This window comes from Astyanax mexicanus, chromosome 14 (assembly GCF_023375975.1).
Source record: "Astyanax mexicanus isolate ESR-SI-001 chromosome 14, AstMex3_surface, whole genome shotgun sequence".
NCBI classification, from domain to species: domain Eukaryota; kingdom Metazoa; phylum Chordata; class Actinopteri; order Characiformes; family Acestrorhamphidae; genus Astyanax; species Astyanax mexicanus.
This window is the reverse complement of record NC_064421.1, coordinates 11930001-11957464: the sequence shown is the minus strand read 5'-3', so window position 1 is coordinate 11957464 and position 27464 is coordinate 11930001. Positions and strand designations below refer to the sequence as shown.

At 37.0% G+C, this 27464-nt stretch overlaps 1 protein-coding gene across 1 annotated transcript; it reads right to left on the bottom strand.

Moving 5' to 3' along the window:
* Positions 1–102: 102 nt before the first annotated feature.
* Positions 103–26351, bottom strand: plekhd1 (pleckstrin homology domain containing, family D (with coiled-coil domains) member 1). Its single transcript, XM_049463980.1, has 13 exons — positions 26078–26351; positions 22687–22780; positions 21575–21664; positions 21400–21476; positions 18888–18979; positions 16487–16539; positions 16187–16281; positions 14304–14397; positions 12760–12962; positions 8335–8467; positions 4297–4441; positions 1320–1463; positions 103–933 (listed from the first exon to the last, which is right to left on the bottom strand). Exons 1-13 carry the CDS (start codon positions 26227–26229, stop codon positions 776–778), a joined length of 1530 nt encoding a protein of 509 aa, XP_049319937.1. The 5' UTR covers positions 26230–26351; the 3' UTR covers positions 103–775.
* Positions 26352–27464: the final 1113 nt, after the last annotated feature.

The window sequence follows — 27464 nt, the reverse complement described above, 5'->3', positions numbered from 1 at the left end:
ACACAATGCAACAGTGAATGCACAGTGCCACAATCAAAGCTAAAAACAGTCCAATGAAATATTAGAATGTGTGATCTTTTTTTTTGGGGGGGGGGGGGGGGGGGCAGGCAGAGTATGTGCAGCATGTGGTTTTGCATTGTCTTGTTGAAAGTATAGACATGCCCTTATTACATCTCGCCCAATTTCAGGCATGAAATGTAGGAATGGATGTACAGTATGCTGAAAAATGAAATTAAGTTGACCACACAAAACAAGATACTGTATATATCTTGGGTTTATACTGGCTGCAACTGAATAATAGTCAAATTAAACATAATAAAACACTTTTAAGAAAACATTTTAGTTTATCAATCATTATTATTATATTATTTTTCATACCTCCTCAACGTTTTCTGATTTGGGGCTGCACCAAATGAGGTTCATGCACCTGTCCTCAGCCTACCCTGTAAATTATTCTGTCACAAAACTGTCACAAAAGCCAGCCATTACTTTCCATTACAGTTTTAGCATCAATGTTAACTGATTGATTGAATATCAAACATACCCCTGGTGGCAAAAACGTAAGAAAACAGATTTTGTTTGTGACGGATGTCGACCCTAAATCAAACAGGAAGTGATCCTGGCTCTTGCCTCCTGAGGTTCACTGACCCTGGCCTAAATTGGAGCCTCATTGCAGCAGGTTTACACTGTAGATAAAGTGTAGAAAACCATGAAAAAAAAGATGTTTCACCTTTTTTTAGGACCACCACCTGCCTGTCAATGCATCATACCATTCTCAGTCCTCAGACTGCGAGACTGTGCTTTGCTGGGTGATGATCTTGTACATGCGCTGTCTAAAGCAGCTGTCTGAGGTCAGGCGCCGGGCGGTCTCCTTCAGGTCCTCCAGGTTGGGATCCTCTCCATGTGAGCAGGCAAACGACTTGGAGTGTTTGACTGCGTGAGGGAACCAAAAAAAAAAAAAATGAAACGAGGACAGGAGGACAGAGAGTGTAGAGAGTGTGTGTCAGGCCAGTGGAACGAGTTCATTTAGCTGATTGAAATCATTACATTTAGCTCTAAATTTAATGAGGGCGCCGGAGTGAGCCAGCAGCTACAGTCTATCATAATGCCAATTCAGTGTTCAACAGTGTTCAACTGTTTTTCGAGGTGATCCAATATAAAATTTCCTTTTATGATTCCAAGTGGAACATTAAATAACATTACAATGTCACAGTGTGAGTGTGTGTGCAGACTATGTGTGTGGGTAATAGTAGGAGAGAGAGAGAGAGAGAGAGAGAGAAAGAAAGAGAAGAGAGAGAGAGAGAATATAAAAGACTCACGCCAGTGCTGCCTGGAGGCATGTCTCTGGACTCGACAGCTCTTGATGCGGCGAGCAGCAGCTTTATGCAGATACACAGCGTTCTTCATGATGGCCGGCAGCTTGGCCTCGATCTCTGCCGCACAGATACACTCCTCAAAGAACTCTAAAAACAATCATAAAAAAACAAAAAAAACATTTTTTTAAAAGCTGAATGCATCCAGTGTGTTTGAATAGAGATATTTTATAGCATCACATCATTTAGGATGTAAGGTGCAAAGTTTGGACACAACTCTTCTCTTCTCATTCAATGTGTATCTTTCTTTTTATGTTTTTTTACATTGTGAGAGAACTTGTGTAGAACTTGAATGAAATCTTTTTACTTTGACTGTCACTGACACTTCAAGTTTTTCTTTTTTTTTTTTACTTTGCCTGTAAATTATTATGTCCAGATTTTGATATGTGCATATACAGTGGATATATAAGAAGTCTACACACCCCTGTCCAAATGCCAGGTAAATGTTCACCTTTAATGTGACCTAGTGCTGGGCGATATCATATATCACAATATGGAATTTTTTATATCACGATAACGATATATATCATGATATATCACATTTGAGTATGTTTTCAGTTATTCTTCGAAAAATATGACAGAATAATATCGTTGCTTACTTTTTTTCCAACTTTATTTCAAAGTGACATTAAACCAAACTTTCACAAATGAGAATTACTACCTTTAGTGCAGCAATATATATATATATATATATATATATATATATATATATATATATATATAAACCAAGTTTATGCGAAGTGACCATGCCAATACATTTCATCGTAGCCTACTTTATATATTTGCATGAATAATTGATGAAATTACTGTAGAAACGACAGGAACGATAGAAGGTAAGCAGCACGACAGACACTTTTCTATCGTCCCCACGATATTTATCGTCATATCGTACAGCACTGATCTGTGATCTATAACCTGTACAATGCAACTGAAAAACAAACAGAAATCTGTCAGGGAGGTCAAGAAAAAATAAACAACTGAGATAATGTGGTTCCATAAGTGTGCACACCGTTTTAAAACTGGGCACAGGCACAGGCGACAGACTTTTTTTTCTCTAATCGCGTGTGGGAAGGAGAGAGAGAAAACAGAGAGGGTTCTGATTGGCCTGTTCTCTGCAAAGAGTCTGTGAGACAGCCAATCAGTTTTTAGTGTGGGCGGGCAGTGTTTTTCACCCCTCCCGGACGGGATTTTTTCAGTGAGTGAGAGAAAGCAGATCATGGCGAAGGCAATATTAATAATTATTGTAATATGATATGAAATGTTTTTGATGTTGTGCAATTTTTTGTGATATTATAACTGTCAATTTATGTCAAATAAAGGCTTTTTTTTTAAAAAAAAAAAGGAAAGCAGAGGCAGGGCCTTCCAAAAAGAAAAAATATAAAACTCATTTCACCTCTGAATACTCTAAATTTAATTTAAAAAAAAAGTAAAATTAATTAATATAAAAGAAAAGTTTATTTTTACTTTGGTGTGTGTGCAAGGTTAACCTCCCTGAAATCAACTTTTGCAACTTGGGATGTCTGCAATGATCCAAAACACACATCTAAATCAACAAAAGAACGGCTTCATTGGAATAAGATTAAGGCTTTGAAATGGCCCAGTCTGAGTTCAGGCCCAAATATGTATATGCAGAAAAGTAAATACAGAAACAGTTTTTCAGATTTTTGCTGAAGCTGTGCGGCCTTCCCTAAAAAAAGAACATTAAAACGCCAAACTAGTATCAGAAAGCACAGTATCTACAATAAAAAATAAAATACACTTCTATATTAAACAAACATGTTTTAATTCACAAATTAAATTATATATGTATTACTAGAACTGGATACAGTCACCCCTGTAGTATAATCTGGTGTACAAATGTGCAAGACTCTTATTGTCACTTAAGTAACACAACAGCAGGTGGTACTTAAACGTATATGTTTTGGACAGGCCCTTTTGTGCCACTTTTTACGATGGAGAAATATGTCTGCTGACAGTACATCGTTTTTGGATATACAGTACTGTGCAAATGTTTTAGGCACCTGTAGGAATTTCAGTAAAGAAAAAGCTTCTTATCTGTGAAGTAAGTGTTTATTAGCTCGGTAAAACACTAAATACAACATTACAATAAATACAAACAGCAATTTTACAAAAAGCAGAGCTTTTACAGCCCTGTTTTCCTTAAAACATCTCCTAATCTCTCCTCCTCATCTGAGTTTAATAGAGTTATTTCTAGTTCTCATCATATTAATCAACACCTGGTTTGGTTTATTGGTAAATTTGGTAAATCAGGTGAGCTGCTGACGGAACTGAACATATGAGTTACACATGCTGGCTGAGGGAAATCATCCAGGAGAAATCTGGAATCTCTACACTTTGTTCTTCGGCTTGGCTCACAGGATATAACATAGTTATAGTTAAAAATAAGAATTCCTTGTTGTGTTTTACTGTATGTTTTTTTTTTTTGCATTTGTTCAAATTATATGTGGTGCTTTTTCTCAGGTAAAAACACTCATATTGCTGAGATAAATAGATAAGTGTAATTTTCTTTGGTGCCTAAAAGTTTTGCACAGTACTGTTACTGTATATACAATACTCTTTTTATGATTACTTATTAATTTACCTATGTTATTTGTTAGCTTTTTATACATTTTATTGTTTTTATATGTTTATTATATGTATTTTGTGTTTTTTGCTTGTACAGTATTGTATTGATGGATGAAGTATTATTATTAATATATACAAATATTTATCACAATACGTATATATAAATTTCAAAATGACATTCATTTATTCATTCATTCACAATGTTTATAAATTTCCCTTGTCCCCTTCTCTCAAGTTTATTATCTTTTCAGTAAGAGACTGAAGTCATTCAGGAATTCTGTAAGTGGCTTGATAACTGAAGTAATGAATATGCACGAGTTATTATCCGTCCACTCACTGCGGAGGTGGCTGACATCCCCTCTCATCTTCTCGTCTCTCTCGTGGCTGCGCTCGATACAGTTCAGGCCCTGCTCCAGATCCTTCAGAGCTTTCTCAGCAAACTTCAGCCTCTGCTCCAGCTCAGCACGAGACTCCATCTCAGCCTAACACACACGGACCCAAGCCTGAATCATTAAACGCATTGACAAAAAAATACACACACAAAAGGAGGGAGTTTTTAAAAAAAAAAACAAAAAAAAAGTTTATGTAAAGATGATCAAATAAGTATATAAGTGTTTACAATATTATAGGGAACTTATAGGTTTATTTGGGAAAATCTACAATTATATACAAATGTATCATTCAAAACAGGCTCTACTACCCCATTGGGAACCTCTAACCTGGATACAAGAAAAAAATATGGTTGGGCATGGAGGCATAAATATTCTGTATGGCATCCTGCAGTACAACTGCCCCAGATGTTGCAGCTGTGCCTGTAGATCCTGCAAGCTCATAAGTTGCCAAAGCTGATGTTATAGCTGCTCCCATAAATGCTCAATTGGTGATAATTAATCTGCCAATTGGTCAGGACAAGAAAATGTTGTAATCTGGCAGAGACATTCCTGGGAAACCTTTGCAATGTGTGTGTGTGCAGAGGTATCAAGAGGTACATGATCCCAGAAGAAGCCTGTGAGAGACTTTTACGCATTTTACACCCTCTTGTGGTGAGACTCAGTGTCTAATCAGACCAAACCAAGTTTTAAATGTTCCTTCTGTTTTTAAAACTAAGATATTGGGAAGAAAAGTACAGCAGATTCCTTTTGGCTAATCACATATATACAGCTCTGGAAAAAATAAGAGACCACTTAAGTTTCTGAATCAGTTTCTCTGATTTTGCTATTTATATGTATATATCTGAGTAAAATGAACATTGTGGTTTTATTCTATAAACTACGTACAACCTTTCTCCCAAATTCCCCCCAAAAAAGTCATTTAGAGCATTTATTTGCAAAAAAATGAGAAATAGCTGAAATAACAAGATGCAGAGCTTTCAGACCTCAAATATGGCAAAGAAAACAAGTTCATATTCATAAAGTTTTAAGTTTATAAATCAAAATTTGGTGGAATAATCCTGGTTTTTAATTACTGTTCTCATGCATCTTGGCATGTTCTCCTCCTCCACCAGTCTTACACACTGCTTTTGGATAACATTTATGCTCACTCACTCCTGCTGCCAAAATTCAAATTAGTTCAGGTTGGTTTGATGGCTTGTGATCATCCATCTTCCTCTTGAAGATTCCTCTTATATTTTAGAGGTTTTCAATTTGGTCAAATCAAAGAAACTCATCATTTGTTTACATATAAAAAGTTTATGGATGTTTTTTTTATTTATTTATTTCATAACAGCATTATATGCTCATATGTGGTGGCACTGGGTTATTGATCACTGGGTTGTGAGCTCAATACCCACATCCACTAAGCTGCCACTGTTGAGCCCTTGAGCACTTAACCCTATCTGCTCCAGGGAATCCATATGATGGCTGACCCTGGGTCTCAAGGCTGGGGATAATGTATGTGAACAGAACACAACGGACAAAATTTGGAAACCTGATCATTTATTGTTTCTATTCAAATCAATGCTTTTGACTTGATTTTGGAACATTGCTGTGAGGACTGCATTGCATTTAGTGAAAAGAGCATTTGGATGATGACCACTCAACCAAACTTCCAACATAACCTGAAAGTATTGGATGGAACATCATCATCAATCCAGAGAACTGCTCAATGCTGGGAGGCTATATACCACTATATACCTCTCTAGCACATGCCTGGCTTTAGGCATGGTACCAATAGATGAATCTAATCGGTAGTCAGACATGTATTCTCATCTTTCTACCATTGGATGTTGAGTGGTCTTAGTTATGAATAATATGCTCCCCTCTCAGTATACAACTTTCAAAAAATGTGGATATTAATTTTACGCTTTTATGACTTTTATGGAAATATACAGCATTTAACATAAAAGAGAAAGGAAATTGACTTTTCTATCACTAAGAAGAACAGAGTGCATGTGCAGCGGAAGAGAGAAAGAGTGTACACAGAGAATCTCAGACTCCATGTAACCTGATAACACAGTCCAGTAAGGTGCAGTACACTCTATACAGATACCATCATTGTCTTACAGACATGCCTGTATTACTGGCAGCCGACTGTAACTTGAGATGGAGACCTGATTTCTCCTCTGTGCGGGCTGCAGAAGTAGGCTTTCAGTAGCTGGTTAGCTGCAGTGATTTCATATTGTATTCTTAAAGTGTTCTTAAATATAATGTACAGTAGCAGTATGACCAGTACTAACGGCTTTTAGTATCAACTTGCTGCTCCAGTGAGTGTTAAAAAGAGAACGATATCACTGTCATTTCCATTCCATGCTGAAATGCTGCTACTGCACTATGTAACTTTGGTGGAGCTGCATGAGCCCACTTGCGAAAACTGTTTATTTGTATAAAATTATGTAATATTACTTTACTATGTGTCAGTCCAAATGCTTACTTCGCTTCTACTTGTCAAAAAAATGCATGTGTACAGCTCTCAACCTTCTCAACAAATCTTTTTGATGCATAATGAAAATGTCTCTTGGCTCACTTTGTGTAAGCCAAGTAAAAGAACAGCCTGGAAGTACAGAGGTGTATTTTTAACATTTTTATTATTTTTATCATTCTAACCTCGTTGTGGACTAATTCTATAAATTCAAATACTGCCGTCATCAGCTTTTTCTCCATGTTTGATGTTTTCACCGAACATCATGGATGCCCTCGACACAATTCACCCCACCATGCACCACAGCATGTGGCAGCATGAAGTGAAAAGAATGTGTTGAGGCAAAATGGTAAGTAGACACATACCGTTAAACCATTACCGTTACAGCTGTGATATAATGGTGAATTACACTCCGGACCTCTAGGGGGAGCTCAGGAGAAAAAAAAATACTATTTCTCGCATAATTTTTGTATATTTATGGGCTCAACGGATTATAAGGAGCATTAAGCGACACTAATAAGGATGCCTACATTGAAGTGAGTGAGGGGAAGCTGGGGGAAGCACCTATATAAACAAAACTGTAATTCTTTTTTTTATAATTTAATTTCTAATTTTTCCCATTTTCTTCCCAATTTACACAGCCAATTACCCAACCCACTCATTAGGACTCCCCCTATCACTAGTAATTCCCCAACACACCAGGAGGGTGAAGACTAGCACATGTTTCCTCCGATACATGTGAAGTCAGATACCGCTTCTTTTCGAGCTGCTGCTGATGCAGCATTGCCGAGCAGCATCACAGCGAACTCTGAGGAAAGCGCAGTGACTCAGCTCCGATACATCAGCTCACAGACGCCCTGTGCTGCGGACATCACCCTAGGAGTGATGTGGGGAGAAAGCGCCATCTACCCACCCGAAGGGAGCAGGGCCAATTGTGCTCCCTCTGAGCACCGGCAGCTTGATGGCAAAGCTGCATGAGCGGGGGTTCGAACCTGTGACCTCCTGCTCATAGTGGCAGCGCTTTAGACCGCTGGACCACTCGGCACCCCAACAAAACTGTACTTCTTAAAAAAAAAGAAAAATTCTGTCAAAGTCAAATGAGTGCTGGATGTTAATCTACACAGATTTCTCTCCTGAAAACTGTTTATATGGGTGAGTTTTCCTACAATGTTAACATCCCCAATATACATATAGCCTTGCTTAAATGATCACATTATATTGAGAAATATTAATTTGAAACCCCTGTATTGTGATACATATATCGCTAAATTCTTGCCAATACATAGTCCTAATATTTACTGTACATTCAGATACTGTCATGCCTTTCTATAAACCAAATGATTATTATGGGCATGTCTAATGGAGACAATGCAATGCAAAGATCCACTATTTAAAAAAACTTTCATATGACACACCCCTCCTGCAGTCACACTGAAGACTGCAGTGCTTTACTGGAAGAGTAGAGGTTACTGTAATATGACTTCTTTCATTGTGCTGCAATATTACACCTCTAACTCACCTTCAGCTCGGCTTCAGTCTGCTGCTTGTCGACAGTGAGCTGGCTGAGGGACTGCTGGAGGGCGTGAGCCTGAGAAGAATAAAACTCTCTCTCCTCCTGCAGAACCAGCGCCCGCTGCTCGTTCTCCTTCAGCCTGCAGAGGGGGACAGTAAACCCTCAATCACACAGCCACACATTCACGCACTGCAGTGGTGTGTAGTATTCCTCAATTCTACTTCTTAGCGCTTTCCCTGCTCCCAACACCTCTGATACAACTAATCTTATTAAGGGTCTCATTCCATCGTTTTTTCATTCATTTTAAAATGTCTAGTCGTGCTCTCTAGTATGAATCAATGCCATGTGAGCAGATTTTTTGTGAAAGCGAGAAGGACAATAGTTAGAAATGTTTTAAAATAAAGACATTTTTACACTAATAACAGTCTTTGCAATGTCATATGTTACTCTACAACATGTATAATGACCTGCTAAGTACAGTTCAACCACTGACCTAGTCTTAGAGTCTCTGTAAAATGCCAAATCCACCGGAGATCCTTTGCAAACCTAGTTTCTTACACACAGGTTGGTCCAGGTCCAGAAAGTAAAAATGCACCCTGGATACTTTGCTAGTGGTGTTCCATAGAGAAATTCTAACCACTTGATCCTTAGCTTTAAATGACTGGGGAAAGCATATAACACTGATGTGTTATTTGCACAAATAATACAGGAACAAACTGCCAACGAACTTCAGCGATGCCAGCGAGGCCATGAATACTAATTCACAGGTTGACGTAGACACAGTGCTTTTAACTAGCTATTGCAGACAATGGAGGTTGAGGAACATTTTCATGTGTAGTATGCATATACAACTCAGAGAGATCTATGGTATTTCACTAACAACAAGAAAATGGATTTTAGCAGAATGAGTCCTTTTAATAACAGCCTATTATTAAGGTTAAGCAGATGTGTAAAAGCAGGGAAAAGACTAAAATATACAGCTTAAATTTGAAAAAGGCTAACAAAAATGGGAGGGGTAGTTTGGGAGGGGCACTGGGTGATGTATGGGTTTAGAGGCAGGGGAGGAGGGAGAGCTGATTGGCTGAGCTGCAGCAGCAGCAGCTGAAAGGGCACTGCAGAGGTGGAAATTACTGCAATAAAAACATTTTTTTAAGGTTAAGAAATGTTTCAAAACATTTTAAGCAGGACTGGTGTGTTTTATTACTTCTAAGGAATGCATTTCAGGTATTCATGGAAAAAATATAGTTAAGGGTTTAGTGGCTCTTTATTAGGATTAGAGCTGTATAATCCAGGTCTAGAAATGTAAAACCTGTCCCAGGATTTAGTTCCAACTGGGTGGATGGTTATCTTTGTATAGTCGATATGCAACAGAGATGTTGTTGTTATTAAGGAGAGCAGCCACTTGTTGAAATAAGATTGGGATTTCTCGTGGTGCTTTAAAGGGGCATTAAACTAAATCCCATGATTTTAGTTGACTCTATCCTCAGCTTAAATTTGAAAAAAATCTAAAAGAAAAAAAAAAATCACAACTTTTGGGGGAGATATTGTAACAATTGAGACAATTGTAACAAACTATTAATGACATTTTAATCAGATTTTTTAAGTGATTCAATTTTACCTCTCTCCCCATTGAAAAAGATAAGAAGATAGTCTCTCCTGACTGGAAAAAAGCTGCTGAAAGAGTGTCATAGAGTGAAGCTACTGGGGAGATTTATAAGAGGACTATAAGGACTGCAATAGAATCAGTCAGCCTGTTAAAATAAAATAGGATACATTTTTTTTAACTTACAGACCTGGATTTCCCACCAGTAATAGTATAATAGATGAAATCCCTCTGCTTTTCAGAGAGGTGTTGTGATTATGCTCTAGGCCAAGGTCCTTTCTGATCACTCAGAAAGTCAGAAAAAGCCAAAATAATTAGCCATAATATTAAACCAACGTGCCTAATATTGTATATGTTCACTTTATGCCACCAAAACAGCTCTTAACCATTGAGGCATGAACTCCACAAGACTTTCAGAGTTTAAAGTCCAGGTCAAAGTGATTCCAACACAATAACTTCACTTGATGACGCTTCACTTGATGCCTAACATGTAGATCATACATCTTGACAGATGTCACTGATACCAGGTAGCTAATCAATGTTGTTGTTATTCTCACTATTATCATCGGTCAGTGGTTTTAAATGCTATGACTGATCAGAGTTTTACTGTTTATAAGAACATATGAGTGAAATGAATGATTTTTCTGACTGAATAAACTGCAGCAGCTGTGTGAAAGTCTGTTTACAGTACATTCTCAGTGCTTTCAGTAGCAGGGGACTGGGCACTGGGTAGACAGGGCTGCAAATAACAGCTTTCAAATCACCAGAGAGTCACTAAAGCAATAAATACACGAGCACTCTGCGAGGCCTGCCGCGCAAACTCTGCACGGTGACTGGTAATTAATTGGCCTGAGTAAAAGCACAGTGAAAAATAGCCAAAGCTCTGTTAAGTGTTATTACTGCACTGAGCTCTTGTGTAAATGGTTCATGAAATAGAGCTTCCGCTCAGACACGCCATGTCTGTAAGGTCATTTCTAGCCTCTAGTCAATCCACTTCCTCACTGTTGCTCTCCGCTCCGCACTGGTGTCTGGTCGATATGATTGCTTGTTTGCAAATCAATGGACATTTCCACTTAGTGGCCTCCACCCTCCATTAACACTGATAGAGCCTCTGGTCAGGCCGTGTGGTTTTCACACATCGGCACATTCCTTCACATATATTTTGTGCGAATGAATACTCCAGAATGCAACTAGTGTATGGCAAGCTGTCAGTGATAAAATACTCCTAGTTAAAAAAACATTAATGATGAGTCATACTAGTAATGTGATTAGTCATAAAGACTACAACTCCAATTTAACAAAATAAATAAACAATTAGGACACAAAGTTACATGTAAAAAGAAATGTGCAAAAAAGAATGCAATGATTTTAATAACAACAGTTTTTTTGTCTCTTAATAAATAAAATCATCCTTTAAAAGTGCTTTTTTATATTTATTTAGGTTGTATTTGTCTGATATTAAAGTTTGTTTGAAAATCTAAAAATGCAAAAACAAAAACAAAAAAATCTGTATCTGTAAATACATACATTTAATGTATAAATGAATTATTTTAATACCAACGGAATTTTCAGATGTTAAAAGTGAGCACCTGGATTTTCTACACTTCTTCAATAAAGTGTCGATGCTGTGACAGATGCAGTATGTGGTTTAGCATTGTCTGACTGAAATAGGCCGTACCTGAAAGAGGTGTTGTCTGTATGGAAGCATCATTTTTTTTTTCCTGAAACCTGGTTTACATAAAGATTTTTTTATTTATTTACAGTATATGACCACAGAACAGATTTCCATTTTGTCTGAGACCATTTAAAACAGAGTTTAGATTCTCTGCTCGGCCTGAGATTAACCACCACTTTCCTCGGGCCGGGTTGGGTCAGGCTCAAGAAAATGGTCCGTGATGTAGGCGTCTGTTTTTACTACTGTTTTTATTTTATATAAAGCTATGACATGGTCACAATATAGCAAAGTAACAACTCAAACTGTGTTTTAAAAAACAGTTGCACAAATCAGAAAGTACAGTATATGTAGTCTGCATTACACACTTGACTTGCAGCGCTGTGTGTAGCTGTTCTTAATAAAGGTTTTCCTTAAATAACAGGTCTATGCTTCTTCAGTGTTGCAATGATGTTAATTAACATCATTCTGAACAGATTTTACTCATTCAAACAGCCTGAAAATGCTTTTAAAAAGCTCAGTTTTTACGCTCTACTTACTAAAAAAAATGTCAGGTTTAAATTGGGCTCAAGCTCATACTGTAATGGGTCGGGTCAGGCAAAATGTGCATGGGCTTGGGGGCGGTTTGGGCTGGGCTAAATTTTTTTGGGCCCGATATGAGCTCTAATTTGAAAGGAGCTTTGGGCCAGAGCATTGTTACTGCATTGTGTTGACATATACAGTAGCTTCTTTTTTGCAGGATACAGCTTTAACATGCATTTGTGCATGTAAACTCTGTTCACTAATAGGGATTTGTGGAATTGTTTCTTTTTATAACCAGTCATGTGAGTTAGCTGACAGTTTACAGATGTTATTTACTTTTTTACATTTACATTTCCCAGCTTTTGTTGGAATTGGGGTTGTATTACTAATAAACATTTAACAGATGATCTCTGAAATTAGACTTTCTACTTGTATTTTTTTGTTTTATCCAGTACAAACTGAGAAAAGACGTTTACACCAGTTTTACTGCTGTGATTTTAAGCTAAAACGATCTGCCATACTAGTTTTTCCTTTACCACTAGAAATTATCTTGACATCTTTGAGCACTTGGCACAGAGCTGTATATTACAGGGAGAAATTTTGGTGTGTATTGTGTATGCTGGAGCACTCTCACCTCTCCTCGGCCTGCTGCTTCTCTCTGAGCACGCTCATCATCTGCTCCTCGATGTGGCGTAGGTTGCCCTGCAGCTGCTCCTCCGGTGCCTCAGGGCGTTGAGAGTTTGCTGAGGAAGCCTGAACCGGAGTAACCGGCTCAGCCCCCGCCAGTCCTCGGTCTCTGAGCATCTCCAGAGTGCGCTGCTTCTCTTTAGACAGGTCCTGACCAGGAACAAACACAGATCACCAGCTGCACGCTTCATCTGCCTGTATGTGCATATACTGTATGACCAATCCACATTCAGTCCAGCACTGAATAATTTAACTCAAATGCTCACATAAATATCATCACACAAAAACCTGTATCTTATTGTGATTGGATCAACAGAAATCTTTCCAATTTAAGTAGTAAATTTGACATTTCATACAGTATTGATATAGTTTATATACAGTATCAGTCAATCTTAAGTTTGTCAACAGCTGTGCTGAAATTTCAAGAGTTAATTACTTGATTTTCTTCCTCTTTTAATGTGTTTGAGAGCATCAGTTGTTAATTTTATAGTAAAGTTGGTACACAGGGACCAGAACTGGCAAGAACTTCTCAACTAAATAATAAAAAATATATATATATATATTTTAAGAAATGAAGGTCAGTCAATATGAAAAACTTCACGAACTTTAAAAGCATCCTCAAGTGCAGTTGCAAAGACTATCAAAAACATTATGATGAAACTGGCCCTCATCAGAAATGCTCCAGGGAAGGAAGAGCAAAAGTTACCTCTGTTGTACAGGATATGTTCATCAGAGTTACCAGCATCCCAGATAAAAGTGTTTTGGTTTGTAAAACACTTAAGTTTACTACATGATTCCTTGTGTTTCTTCATAGTCTGAATGACTTCATTATTAATATGGGGGAAAAAAATATTAAATTAAAAACTTTTGGCTGGTACTGTACATAGTTATAGGATTGTTATAATCAGTGAAGGGAATAATGGCGTTGAAATAAACGGCGTTACTAACGCTGTTACTTTTTCAGTAACGAGTAATCTAACCAATTACTCTGACTGTCACTATAACACCGTTACCATTTCCCACACCCCGTTACTGCACGTTACTTTAGCTGCTCAATATATATATATATTTTTTTTAACTTTGCGCATACAGACAAAGGCGCAAGTGTGTGTGTGTGTGTGCGTTGTGTGTGTGAGTCACAAGGGATGAAAGGATGAGATAACCGCCTAAGCAATGATTGTTGTCTTTGCTGTCGTGCACTCTATTCATCTAGCTTATGAAACACGTTCTGAGAAGGTGGGGGCCGGGGGCTTGGGGTTACGGGGGCGAGAAACACAAAAGTAGCACAATAAGTACTTTTATAGTGGAGTAACTTAGTTAGTAACTCAGTTACTCTTTTGGAGAAGTAAATAGTAACTATAACTAATTACTTTTTCAAAGTGCCCAACACTAGTAATAATGATTCAGTTAATTAGAATTACATAAGTTGTATTTATTACGAATACCAATTATTTGGTTTACCCAACAAAAAAAAAAATCAGTTTTTTGTACCTCGAGAGATTTCTGCAGCAGCGTGGTGAGATTGTGAAGCTCAGCTTTTTCTGACTCCACCCCCTTTAGTGACTGAGCTGTGCCATCCAGATCTCTATATATGAGAAAATACTATTGTAAATTAAAAAAGTTTCATCAGTGCATGACATTTCTATTGTATCAACCCGCATTACCAACATTACATCTAAAAATCACTATAGGTGCCATTTAGGAATAAGCCTCAGCTTGACGCTCTACCACACTCCCCTTGGTTAAGTCCACCAAGAAAAAGGAAATACCACAAGAAATGCACAGAACCATTGGGTTTAAATTTGAACAGTTTACTTCTTCCAAAATTAGGTTTATATTCTTCCAATGTCCTTTCAAAGTTAACCAAAAAGGGGAACTTAACAAAGAAAGAGAGAGAGAGGTTAAAAAACTGTTTGGCTTTAAGGCTCCATCTTCTCCTTCTTGTTCACCAACCGACCCTCTCCCCCTCCCTCTCCTGATTATCTCTGGAACTCTTAGCCCCTCCCACAGCCTATTTCTCATGGTAGAGTCAAATTACTCACAGCTAGCAAGGCAACCACTCTGTTCTAAATCTAACTTTCCACAATACATAAATAATCTATAGAAATACCTTAAATTCTATATATTAATATATGAACTGTAAATCCTTCAAATAAAAATTAATTGTACTTAATAATGAACTTGAAATATGGTATTATTTCTAATAATCCAACAACCAGATAAACATTATATACATAAACTAAATTTAGGCTCTTACAATCACCAATGTAATAAAACCTGGTATCAAACAATTGTTATTGTTTAGCATTAAAAAAAATCAATAAATACTAAATCATTAAGAGATATCATTAAGTGAGCCTTTTTTAGAGCAGCCAGGAAAGACAAAAAAAAAAAAAACATAAAATAATATTTAAAATTGACTAGCATGTGTGTTAGGTCAGCAACGTAACCAAATGAAGAACTGCTGCCATTTTTAAAAATAAATATACCACCCCACTACATACTGCCCTATCTTAATTATGTTGTCAATATGGCAACTATATTTAAGCAAAAAATATAATATTAATAAGGAATTTATGCACAAGGGGATACGCACATTTTGTTGCATATACTGTATACATATCTTTCATGATATGGATTAAAAAAAAATGTGTTTGCTTTTGATGACTCTAGTGAAGCAGTAGAGTAAACACTCTGGGTAAACATTAAAAAAGTATATAACTAATTCTATACATTTAGTTAGTATGTATGTGTCACATATTAGCCTGTCTGTCCTGTGTTTTTCCCTCTTTTGGTTTTCTGTGCTCCTGCCCTGTTTTCCTGTCTTGTGTTTCCAGCCATGTGCTTTTTTGAGCACATGGCATTGTTTTGTTATTGTTCTGTCTCCACCCTAGCCCCGCCCTAGCCATTAGTGTTGTCACCTTGTGTCTTGTTTGTAACCCCGCCCCCTCATTACCTGTCTTCACCCTCCTTGTGTATAAATAGCCTCTTGTATGAGTGTTGCCTTGTGGAGTCTTTTGTATCTTTGCTGTCTGTAAAGCCAAGTTTTGTATTTTGTGAATTTATGTTCCCTGTATCCAGGTCTGTTGTTTTGTTAATTCAGTAAGTGTACCTATTTTATTTTGTGTCCCTAGTGTTCTAGTTATTCAGTGTTTTGTTTGTTTAGTCATACTTAGTTTTGTTCTATTCAATATTCTACTTCCAAGGGTTTATTTCTTTATTTATGCGATACCCGTGTTTGTTTTCTGTTTGTTTTCATTCATCTTGTTTATTAAAAATACTTGTAATATATCTGCACTTACGTCCACCCTCTCATTCGTGACAGTATGTATGTAGTTCCAGCCTCTTAATACACAACTCAAAACATAGCTCACAGTTTAATCTGCTCCTGCTCTGTTCTCAGCTCCACCACCACCTCCTCAAACTTCTGCTTCTCCTCCTCCAGCAACTGGTTCAGTCGCTCCAGCTCCTGCAACGTCAACATACATGTGTACACACACACAAAAGCCATGGAGACAAACAATTCATTTGTCATGCATTTATGGGTGGATGCACAAGCACAAGTGTGCGTGCATCAACACATCAACACACATGCATACTTAAAACCCCTATAGCAGCAGAAGTGCATTTACTAATGAATGTACCTCTAAAATAAACAAGAGCTACTAACTAACCGCCTTCTGTTCTCTCTGCAGGCTCAGTTCCTCCGTCTCCTCCATCAGTTTATCTGCAGAGACACAAACAGAGTCAACAGCTTTACTGCTGAGCTACTTTTTTTTACAGCTTAAAAGATCCCATTACTAAAAGATCTAATCAGTGGTTTGGTAGTCATGAGGTTGTGTCAGCTAACAGTCGTCCCACACTGCAAAAAACTTAGTAAATCTTAGAAGTGAAATTTTCAAGTTTTAAGGCAAAAGATTCTTATTTTCTTCTCTGATAAGACTTTTTGTCTTATTAAGCATTGTAAGTTTTAGATTATTTATATTTTAATATAAGCATGTCCAAATTTACATATATTTTGTTAAGCTTTCATCAATGGATGTTTTTGCAGTGCAGCTAACTGTTTTTGGTTAGTACAATTTCTGAACATTGCAATTAACATTATTAGAACGTTCAATCTTTCAAGTCAAGTCAAGTCAATTTTATTGCAGTTTAGTAAGTGGAGTAAAGAACTTTACCACAACTTGTCATCATTGCCTATGTGGGTGGAGTCTCTCTATACTTTGTATTAATCTACTGTTACAGTAAGTAAATTAATTCCCAGTCTAAGCATTTGTGTTCATACTGCTGCATGATGCACCTAAAAACCAAAGGGAGTCGGATTTCGGAACAAATTTAAAGACTGCATCAACTTCCTGTAATTGGTCTGAAAGTCTAAACCATGTAGAACCATCTAGAAAAGTGCTTTCACCCTGCAGATGAACGAGACCATGGTTCAGTAGATTTAATACAAAACAAGACCACCTCTTTTGGACCTTTGGCCTGGACAGTAGTTTGCTGGCCCTTTATACCTGCTACTTTGGTTCAAATTCCGGACTAAACAATGTAATAATAATAATAATAATAATAATAATAATAATAATAATAATAATACATTTATTTCATAGGCACCTTTCTGTCACTCAAGGACACCACACAAATAGAAAATAGACAATAAAATAAAATAATAAGAAGAAATACAACATTAAAAATGTATTATTAAACATTAAAATAAAATAAAAAATAAAATAAGACAATGTATTTGAGTTAGATGGAAATGGCAATTCTAAACATTCAGATTTTAAGTGTGGATTTAAACTGTGAAATATGGGTGGGAGATATTGCCATAAAATATCATGATATTGCATGGTATTTTCATGATAACGATACTCTATGTGATATATCAAAACACTAAATTTAAAAAATATATATATTTTAAGAATACACTAATGAAAATTTATTTTTATATTTGCATACGATATGATATGACACACCCCTAACTGAGAAATTAAAAAATACAAGAATTTGATCAGATTTGTAATAGAAGTCAATGATCCAGAATGTCATGATACTAATAATACTAATAATGCACTCTATATATCTCCATATATCCAGGATTAAAGTAAAATAAATTATACTGGACAGATATAATCTGACTATAGTAGATATATAATGGGGAAATGAGAACAGTGTAAATTTTTCTTTTGCTAAAAGCAGCAAAAAAGTAGTATTCTGATGTGATAATTAGGGGTGGGTGATATGACACAATTTTTCAGGGTATAATATCATTCACGATTTTCAAAAATGTTGGCGATATTTTTGAGTATGATATAATATGCCACAACCCTATTGTGAAAGTGAGTTTATGTTCCTTATGTCAGGTGGTAAGATGTTCCAGAGTTGGTGAGACGGGCAGAGGGGACAGTCAGGTGAATGGAGGAAGATGATCTGAGGGAGCGAGTGGGAGGAGCAACATGGAGAAGATTGAAACAATATGGTGGGGAAAATTGTGGATGGCCTTAAAAGTAAAGTAAAGTAAAGTTAAGCTGTTGCAATACAAAAGTGATGCGGTAATTGGATGGGGATTCGGATAATGATATGGGCAGCTGAGTTCTGGACCAGTTGGAGTTTATGGAGAGATTTATGGGTGAAGGAGTTGCAATAATCCAGTTGCAGTAATGGGGAGTAAGGGAAGGGTGGAGGCAGTTGATGTTATATAGGTGTAGGAGGCAGACTGGGTAAAGTTGTTAATATGAGGTTGAATTGAGAGAAGAGAAAAGAGTACTGTTGAGGATGACACCCAAGCTCTTTACCTGTGCAGAAGGAAAAACTGAGCAATTATCTACTATCTACTTAGTGTCAAGAGAAAAATGTTTGATTTTGGATAAAGTTGGTTTTGTACCGATGAGAAGAACCTAAGTTTTATCACTGTTTAATTGAAGCAGATTCGAATAAAACCAGGATTTTATTTCTGTAAACTGTAATTCTGTCAGTAAGGGAGGAGGGTGGGAGGTTGGTAGGTGGGTTTACTGGCAACGTAGAGCTGTAAACCTTTAATAGAAGTCTCTTAGCTCCTGGAGCGTTCATGACACTCACCCAGGTACTCCTGCTTCTCTTTAGCCAGCTGCAGTCCCTGAGCCTCCAGACTCTCAATCATCGCCTCTCCCAGCTGAGCGTTCTTCCAGGTGCTGAGGACAAATCAGTGATGCATTAAAACATACATGGCTTATACACTAATGATTTCACTTTTTACACAAACTGTCCACTTTATTAGAAACACCTTGCTTCTTCTGTTTTGTGCACTTTCTTCCCTGATGTGGAAATATTTAAAACAAAGTGTCTTCAGTTCTGCAGTCCTGCGGACACCATTTCCAGTGTCAGTTGAACTTTTCTCCTGAATGATGATTCCTTCTGTATCTTAAACAGTACAGAATAAAGAATCTGGATAGCTCGATTGGTTGACGCAAAACCTGTGATGAAGAATATTGGTTGCCAAATTCTTTGAAACTGACACCAATAAATCCATGGTATTTATTTTCTGGTATTTTTATTTTTAAGGATTATTAATATATTTCCTCCTCTTCAGTAACACAGATGCTGAATATTTGCATAACTCGTTTGTGATATATTGAGTATTTGTAAGAAAGCAGCATGCACCACCAGTAGAGGGCCTGGAGGCTGCAGTGGACGAGCTGGTTGACGTGGGCAAAAAAACTCCAAGTCCCAGAATCCCCAGCAGTAATTAACACTGAGCAGGCTCAGCTGTGGGAAACAGTATAAATAGCCCACTCAAACCACATCTCTCTGTCACACCTTTGTAGAGGGGTGACCGGTTACAGTAAAAAGAAAAGAGAAAAAAAATAATAAAGGAGAAAAGTAGAAAAAAGACAATCAAATGATTTGTATTGGGGAAAAAAGCTAAACTACACAACTTTGAGTTCAGCTCACAAGTTTAGGGCCTGCTGTCAATAAAAAACTGTCAGCATCAGTGCATTTCTGTTTTGTTTCAAGTTGTAGTTTTACTGCTCTCCTTATTTTGAACATATCATATTTGGCATTTCCTTTGTTTGGTTTTCCCGCCATTTGTCCACCTGACACTTTTAAGGCCTTATTTTGGAATACATTCAAACAGTTCTTCATTATTCTGATAAACAAGTAAATAGCTAAATAAAATATATATATTTAAAATGGCAGTCTGTATTATTTTGTTTTTAAACTATGAGCAAAAGCATTTCTGAGTGGAGAAGGGATAAAATGATGTAAGAAAATATGACTCATGAAACCTTGTTATTTTGAAACATTATTTAAAAACAGGAACATTTTTAAAGCTTTATTTGGACAATACTGGGAAATAAATAATAAAACTAAACACAAATCAAATATACATTTGTAACATATACAGTACAAAAAATAATTTTCTCGTAAGGAAAAGATGAGGACATCCCCAAGCTTGTCTTATTTAACCCTAAGATATTTGGCTAGGCTGGCATGCTCTTGATTGTTAAAGTAAGTTGATCACCATGACCAACGATCCAACTTGCTCTCTGAGGCCTACAAAAAGTAGATTGTATAAGCTGGGAAGCTGAGTCTGGGAAAGGATTTACAAATGACTCGTTCTGTACTGTCTGCTAAATAATTTAGAAGTGGAGACCATTTAAAACAGCCGCTAATGTTGCCAGAACAGGCTGTCCAAGCAAGTTCAGCCCAAGAGCAGACCACAAGATGGTTAGAGAGGAGTCCAACAACCCTAAAGTGTCATCACGGGACGTACAGTTGGCTCTGGCCAAAGTTGATGCTTCTTTATATATATTAATGTGTTCTGTTAAGAGTGTTAAGGCCAATATATTGTGTGCTTTTGCACTGAATCTATGCCAAAGTCTATGTAAACCCTATGTATAGCCCACTCTGTAATAAAGAGACCACTTAGAAATGAGAGTTTAGAAAACATATGAAATTTAATCAAGAGGAAGAAGATGGATGATCACAAGCCATCAAACCAAACTGAACTGCTTGAATTTTCGCACCAGGAGTAAAGGCATAAAGTTATCCAAAAGCAGTGTGTAAGACTGGTGGAGGAGAACATGCGAAGATGCATGAAAACTGTGATTAAAAAACAGGGTTATTTCAACAAATATTGATTTCTGAACTTTTAAAGCTTTATGAATATGAACTTGTTTTCTTTGCATTATTTGAGGTCTGAAAGCTCTGCATCTTTTTTGTTATTTCTGCAAAAAATGCTCTAAATGGCAATATTTTTATTTGTTGTCCGTAGTTTATAGAATCAAACAACAATGTTAATTTTACTCATATACTCATAACATATACCTATAAATAGTAAAATTAGAGAAACTGAATCCCCAGAAACTGAAGTATAATTCACATGCAAACATCTACAGCTATAAACCATATAAACTAAGATAGACTAACCATAGACCACAAACTAAAGACTCCTGAAGCAGCAGAAATGAAAAGGAGCATCAACAGCTACGCTCCTATGTCTATCTACTGTATACACCAGCAAGATAAGTGGCTCTAATAAATGGCAATTATCTGCGTGCCAATATAAATTTTTAATCCACATATTATGCATGCTCAGGCTCCCCCTTACACTTTTCCAGACTCCTGCAGCATCTCCAGCCACTGGCTCTGCTCAGGCTCCGACTCTGCTGCTAGTGCTATCTCCCCCTGTGGAGAATGATAAGAGCAGCCATGTCAACACACACACACACACACTTCAGAATTATTATGTTAAATGTGGTGTAAAACAGAGGAATAGAGCGTACCGTGAAATCCTCATGATTGATAACCATGGCAAAAGGCATGCCCTGGTCTTCCTTCGGCTCAACCACGCATCCACCTAAAGGGATGACGCCCTGAAAACAATAAATATATATATATATACACCATGCATTAACAAGAAAGAGATGTTCAAAAGGCTAAATAATCAACAAGACCATGCCAAACATCTATGTAACCTTCAGTTAATAGCTAAAATGTTCCTTTGAAGTTGTAAAACATACTATTCATACTTAAAAAATGTATAAACATTTCTTAACCTTAAAAAAAAACACTTTTTTTATTGTGGTTATTTCCACCTCTGCAGCTCCCTCTCAGGTTCAACTGTGCTATAGGCGTGGATGATGTGTACTTTGGTATGCATACACATCACAATATACAGATCCAACTATCCAACTGGATCTCATCGCTATCAGAGACACACTGCTGCTGCTGCAGCTCAGCCAATCAGCTTTCTCTCCTGCCCTGCCTCTAAACCCATACATCACCCAGTGCCCCTTCAACTCCTCTTATCATTTTTTTTTCTTCAAATTTGAGCTAAAGGGTGGAGTCAGGGGCTTTAGTGCTCCATTAATTAAACTTATTTTGATGTTAAACAGCTTGGCACACCCCTGTATATGTTGTGAGGTGTTATCTTGTGATTGTGTGGTTGTGGTTGAGAACTGTCCAGTGTGCTAAAGGCACAGCAGCATGAATTGTTGGAAGCCTGATAGCAGATCCCAGATATTTGTGAGGAGTTAACAATCCACAGTGTCATGTGGGTACCTGGACTATGTCATAGAAGCCAGTGCCATGATTGCCACCCACAGTGGACAGTGCAGTGGGTGGTAATGATTGTGACCAGTGGTGTTTGGCTAGAATTGTCCATGCGGACAAGAAGCAACTCTGGCCAAAATCACACCCACATTCAATGCCAGAGGCCCGAAAAGCATATCCCACAAGTCAGTGCAGTGTTCTTAAGCTTTCAAAGGACATGGCAAAAGTCATGGGACACAGTTCTAGTCAGATGTCTCAATGTAGCATGTCACCTAAGATAATCTGAAGATAATGTAAAGATGATGTAAATTTCAATGCAGACAGTCTTATTGGATGGACTTACCTTTGGATGGATGTTGAAGTATTTGTTAGTCTCAAAGTTTCGTTTCTCATTCTCTGCATAGTAGAGCAGGAAGCTGTCTTTAATGATGAAAAACCTGTACAAAGTTAGAAAGACCAAATCAGCGCATGGTAACAGAGGAGATTCAACACTATTTTAATACAAATAAGGTCCAGAACTTATTTGGCAGGCATAGGGTTTAAATGTTGCCGTATTGATAAGAAAGACACAATATCTTGTTTTCAGAGGTGTCAGAAGATCATAACCTGAATACAGTTTTCCAAAATGGTTGATCAGTCATGATTGATGTTCTGAGTTTGCTTCCTTAGTTTTATGCTGGAGCTATGTATCTTATGTAGGATAGTGGATAGCAAAACCATAATAGGCAATTTGTTTATTTCAAAGCATTACAATATTTATTATCTAATATATTCACATCATTGGTCAACTTCTCCTTATTCATCACCCACATGGGAGTTTCTTGTAAGCAAAATAAGTCAATATACAAACCAGTCCAACTCCAAGTGAAAATAACTTTAAATTGTTGGAATTCTTGCATATAGTGTAATGTTTGAGTCACAAGTCATGTATTGTTAATTTCTGTAAGGCAAGTACTCCACACCACACCAATAATAGGCGTCCTTGGACAAGATTTCTAACACTTCATTCTCCTACCTGTAAAACACACCTCTAATGTACTATAAGTGCATTATATGTCCTAAAGTTTGCAGACAACTGCTTCTTTTTGTGATAGGCAGTGCTGCACCACTGGCTGCCAGCAGGGGGCTGGTAGACATAAAAAAAAGAAATGGTAAGGTTGGAACGCAAAACTCCAACTCCCAGAATCCCCAGCAGTAATTAGCATCAACCAGCTGCACCTGTGCAGCACCCTTTATAAACCTCAGTCAAACCAGATCTCACCTTTGTAGAGGGGTGACTGGTAACAAAGGATATAAGAAAAGAAAAGGAAAGATCTCAAAAGAAAGCAAAATACTTTTTAAAGTTTAGTTGGGTTTTAGTTTGGTTTATTTGAAGCTGAACGTTTTCTTTAGCTTGAACACTCCATTTTAGGCATTTCCTTTGTTCTGTTTCCCGCCTTTTTGCTACAACTCTTCTGAGGTGTTTAATTTTTTCCACCCAGTCTCCTTGGTGGAGAGACAGTTGCATAAGCACATTTTTTAAATGAATATTTCAAAAATGTTGACAGAACTGGCTAAAAAAATAATATAACTATACCTATGTAGGTAAACAACTTAATTAAATAATATATACACATACGTTCATTGTATAATATACTCATTATATAAATCTTCCTATCATCTCTGCTCTAGGATAGATACTAGGATTTTCTCAAAGTTAAAAATGGTGTCTTGCACTCTCAAAGGCAACTCCACCTCTTTTTACTCCAACTGAAACTCTTTTCTTTCCTATGTTGATTCCCTATCAACATCGCCGGCCAAACTTCTTGACTTTGGAGTACTATAATAATTTGGATTCATTCATATATATATATATATATATATATATATATATATATATATATATATATATATATATATATATATATATATATATATATATATATATTATTAACTTAATTCATCATGTTGTTCAGTTTTGCTTCAGTGTTGTTTCTCTACTTTCTTGTGTTTGTTCTTGCTATAAAAAAAATATTAGACAAAAATAATGACAGAGAAGTTGTTTTACCTTTACTCTTCTGCAACAGACTTGCATTAAATTTTGAAACATTTCTGTGAGGATGTGATGGCAGTTGGCCATGGGAGCATGAGTGAGGTCAGATACTGAGAATGGAAGATTGGTTATAGAGCAAAAGTGCCAATCAAACATATCCCAGAACTATTGGCTGTTCCACTGCTCCATTGACCAGTGCTGAAGGCCATTTTACTCATTTATCTACTGGATGCCATTACACAAGATTGTCCTGTTATATTAGCAATGCTTTTATACAGTGATTATAAGTTGTTTATGTGCAAGTACAGTAAAAGCCTGTTTCAGAAATGGGCTTAATGTAAAGAAGTTAAGATCAGATAAAAGCAATAAATGTAAAGCCTGATTTTGTTTGGTATAGACATGCATTACTCATGGCTGCATGGCCCCAGTCCGAACAAGGCTAGGCCGATCAACAGAATAACTATTCCTCCAGTTTTAAACTTCAAGTTTGGTTTCCCCAAAAATAAATCAAAATTTCAAAAAATCTATCTAATGCTGACTTTACTCACATGGTCAGTGTATATTAAATTGAAGGGGGCTGCATAATTCAAATAAACATTAACAGTTACTAATATAATGCAGAGAATGCAAAATGCAACAAAAAAACACGCATGTCACAAGTAAAAGTTTGAGTACCTCCATCCAAATTCCTCATTTCACTTAAAAACACCCCAAAAAATAACAAAATGAAGAAAATTGTGTTTTCTGGAATGGTAAACAGTGTTTATATTACGTGTATGCAATATTTACATTGCTTGTACAGTAGTAACTTAGTGGCTTAGCTATAGTATATCCTAATGGATCTCTTTTTCATAGCTCAGCACATTACATTTTTAAAGCAGCCAGGTCAATAATGCTATAATGCACTGTCTATCCTTCACCGCAGTGCACTTAAAAATGTCAGTAAATGCAGTGCAGGTGGGGGATTTAATATCTTAACTTTACCCAGCATTTCCTTTTCTTTTTTTTTTATTTCATTTAATTATAGCTTTTATATACGTTTTTAGGTTTTCTCATGTACACTATATAAATTATTAAAACTCAATATTTTTTTTATTTTAAAGTAAACCCAAATTCTATAGAGATTTTATAGAAATCTTTAATTAAAATCTATGAAAATATGAAAAATCAATGTCATTCAACAGGGAAGCAAAACAAGTTACAAATTATCCTCAACATTAAAATAAATATACACATACACAAATACAACATACAAACACCTGGTCTCATATATGCAGTGAGTTCCACACCATACCTTTGAGACCACTTGGCAGAGAGTCTCCCAAAGGGTCTCTTCCACAATAGACTCCATACACTCTAAGGTGACCTTGTGTTAAAAAAAAAATGATGTGGTGCCACAACTTATTAAGGCGTGGGAATGAGATAATTAAGGCATGGGGATGAGCTTTTAGTATTTTTTTTTATCTAGAATTATGCCATGTCTCACTGCAATAGACTATCACCAAAATAAAATATCACCATAATTCATTCCAAGATAAACAATAAAAAGAAACCAATTAACTCTCATTTCCTATTTTCTTACTAATGATTATTTTTTGATTGGAGCTTTGATGTTATTCTCAACATTAAAATAAATATACACATACACAACTACAACACACAAACACCTCGTCTCATATATGCAGTGAGTTCCACACCATACCTTCGAGACCACTTGGCGGAGGGTCTCCCAAAGGGTCTCTTCCACAAGACTCCATACAGCTGCACCTTAGTGCTGATGTCCAGCACGTCCGAGTCAGCCTGCTCCATGGAGGTCCAGGAGTAGAATGAAGAAGATTTGGATGAGGAAAACATGGCAGACACTTTCAAAAAAAAAAAGAGGGGGGGAGGATGGGGTGGTTATAAATAGAGAGATAGATAGATACGCTCTAAAGCAAATAAATAAACACAAGCCCAAAGCCAGAGAGGAGAACTTCCAATAATTCAGTGAGGTGGAATGATGCGCTTGCCAATAGTGGCATCAGCTGGCACCGGAATGACGTGAGCATAAGAGCAGGGATGAGTGGAGGGATGAGGGAGGCGGGGGGAGAGAGAGAGAGAGAGAGAATCAGAGAGAGAGAGAGAGTGTGTGTGGGGGGGGGGGGGGTGGTGGTGAAGAAGAGTTTCTAAATCCGAGGTATGGTCAATAATAGACATCATGTCATATGAAAAGCTGTTACTCGGATTAAGCCACACTTCCAGCAGTCGCATCATCACTTTAAGCACTGGGTGCTGGAGATCCCAGCCTACATCAACACCACTCACACTCTCACACTTACATAAAAGAGCAATCCGTTCACTTTCACAGCGCATTAATCTGCTTTACGGCTTTCTCCCCGTGTCAGGTCCACAGGATGTTTCCGCCCGCTTGTTTTTCACGGATGTACTTTAAGGACAGAGAGGCATGACATTTCATCCGTGTTTTACAGCTTTTAACACATCACAAATGTCAATAAAATAAATGTTCACACGCCGTGTATGACACGCATCCTGGATGTTTTAGGCCACTCGTTCATCTGGGATTAAGACCTCTGCACTGTGCCTTCAGTGGATTTGTGCTGAGTAACACTGAATATGGGCTCCTGGAAGAAGGTTCTGCTCAGCAAAAAAATAGATCCAGTTTTCTCAGAGAGATGTTTTTTGCTCCTTGCCTCAAGCTATAAAATGAATATATATACAGTGCATCTCAAAAAATAAGAATATAATTGAAAAGTTACTTCATTTCAGTAATTCAGTTCAAAATGTGAATCTCTGTTATGGCTTACAGCCAATGAAAATCCCAAAAATCAGTGTTTCAGAAATGTAGATTATTATATACGACCAATTGGTACTTTTAGGCCAATTGGTACTTTTAATTGAAAAAAACTAGAAAATGAACTCCATAAAAGTTGTTAGCAGAGAGAAGCTTTCCAATGATATTCTATTTTTTTGTTTTTTTGGAGATGCACTCGTACAATCATTGTTTACTTTTGAACCTCAAATGGTCCAGTAGAGGCACTACTTTATCCTACCAGTGTTTAAATGAATAGGCACTGTGTAATTGTCCTTGC

What these genes read in the sequence shown, in the direction of transcription:
- plekhd1 (XM_049463980.1), bottom strand. Translation starts at nt 26,229, where the DNA reads ATGTTTTCCTCATCCAAATCTTCTTCATTCTACTCCTGGACCTCCATG. An exon ending in AGAGAAGCAGGAGTACCTGG is followed by an intron (nt 16,540 to 18,887) that starts GTGAGTGTCATG and finishes GTGTCTCTGCAG; the next exon opens with ATAAACTGATGGAGGAGACG. An exon ending in GGATGTCAGCCACCTCCGCA is followed by an intron (nt 1,464 to 4,296) that starts GTGAGTGGACGG and finishes GATTGTTTTTAG; the next exon opens with AGTTCTTTGAGGAGTGTATC.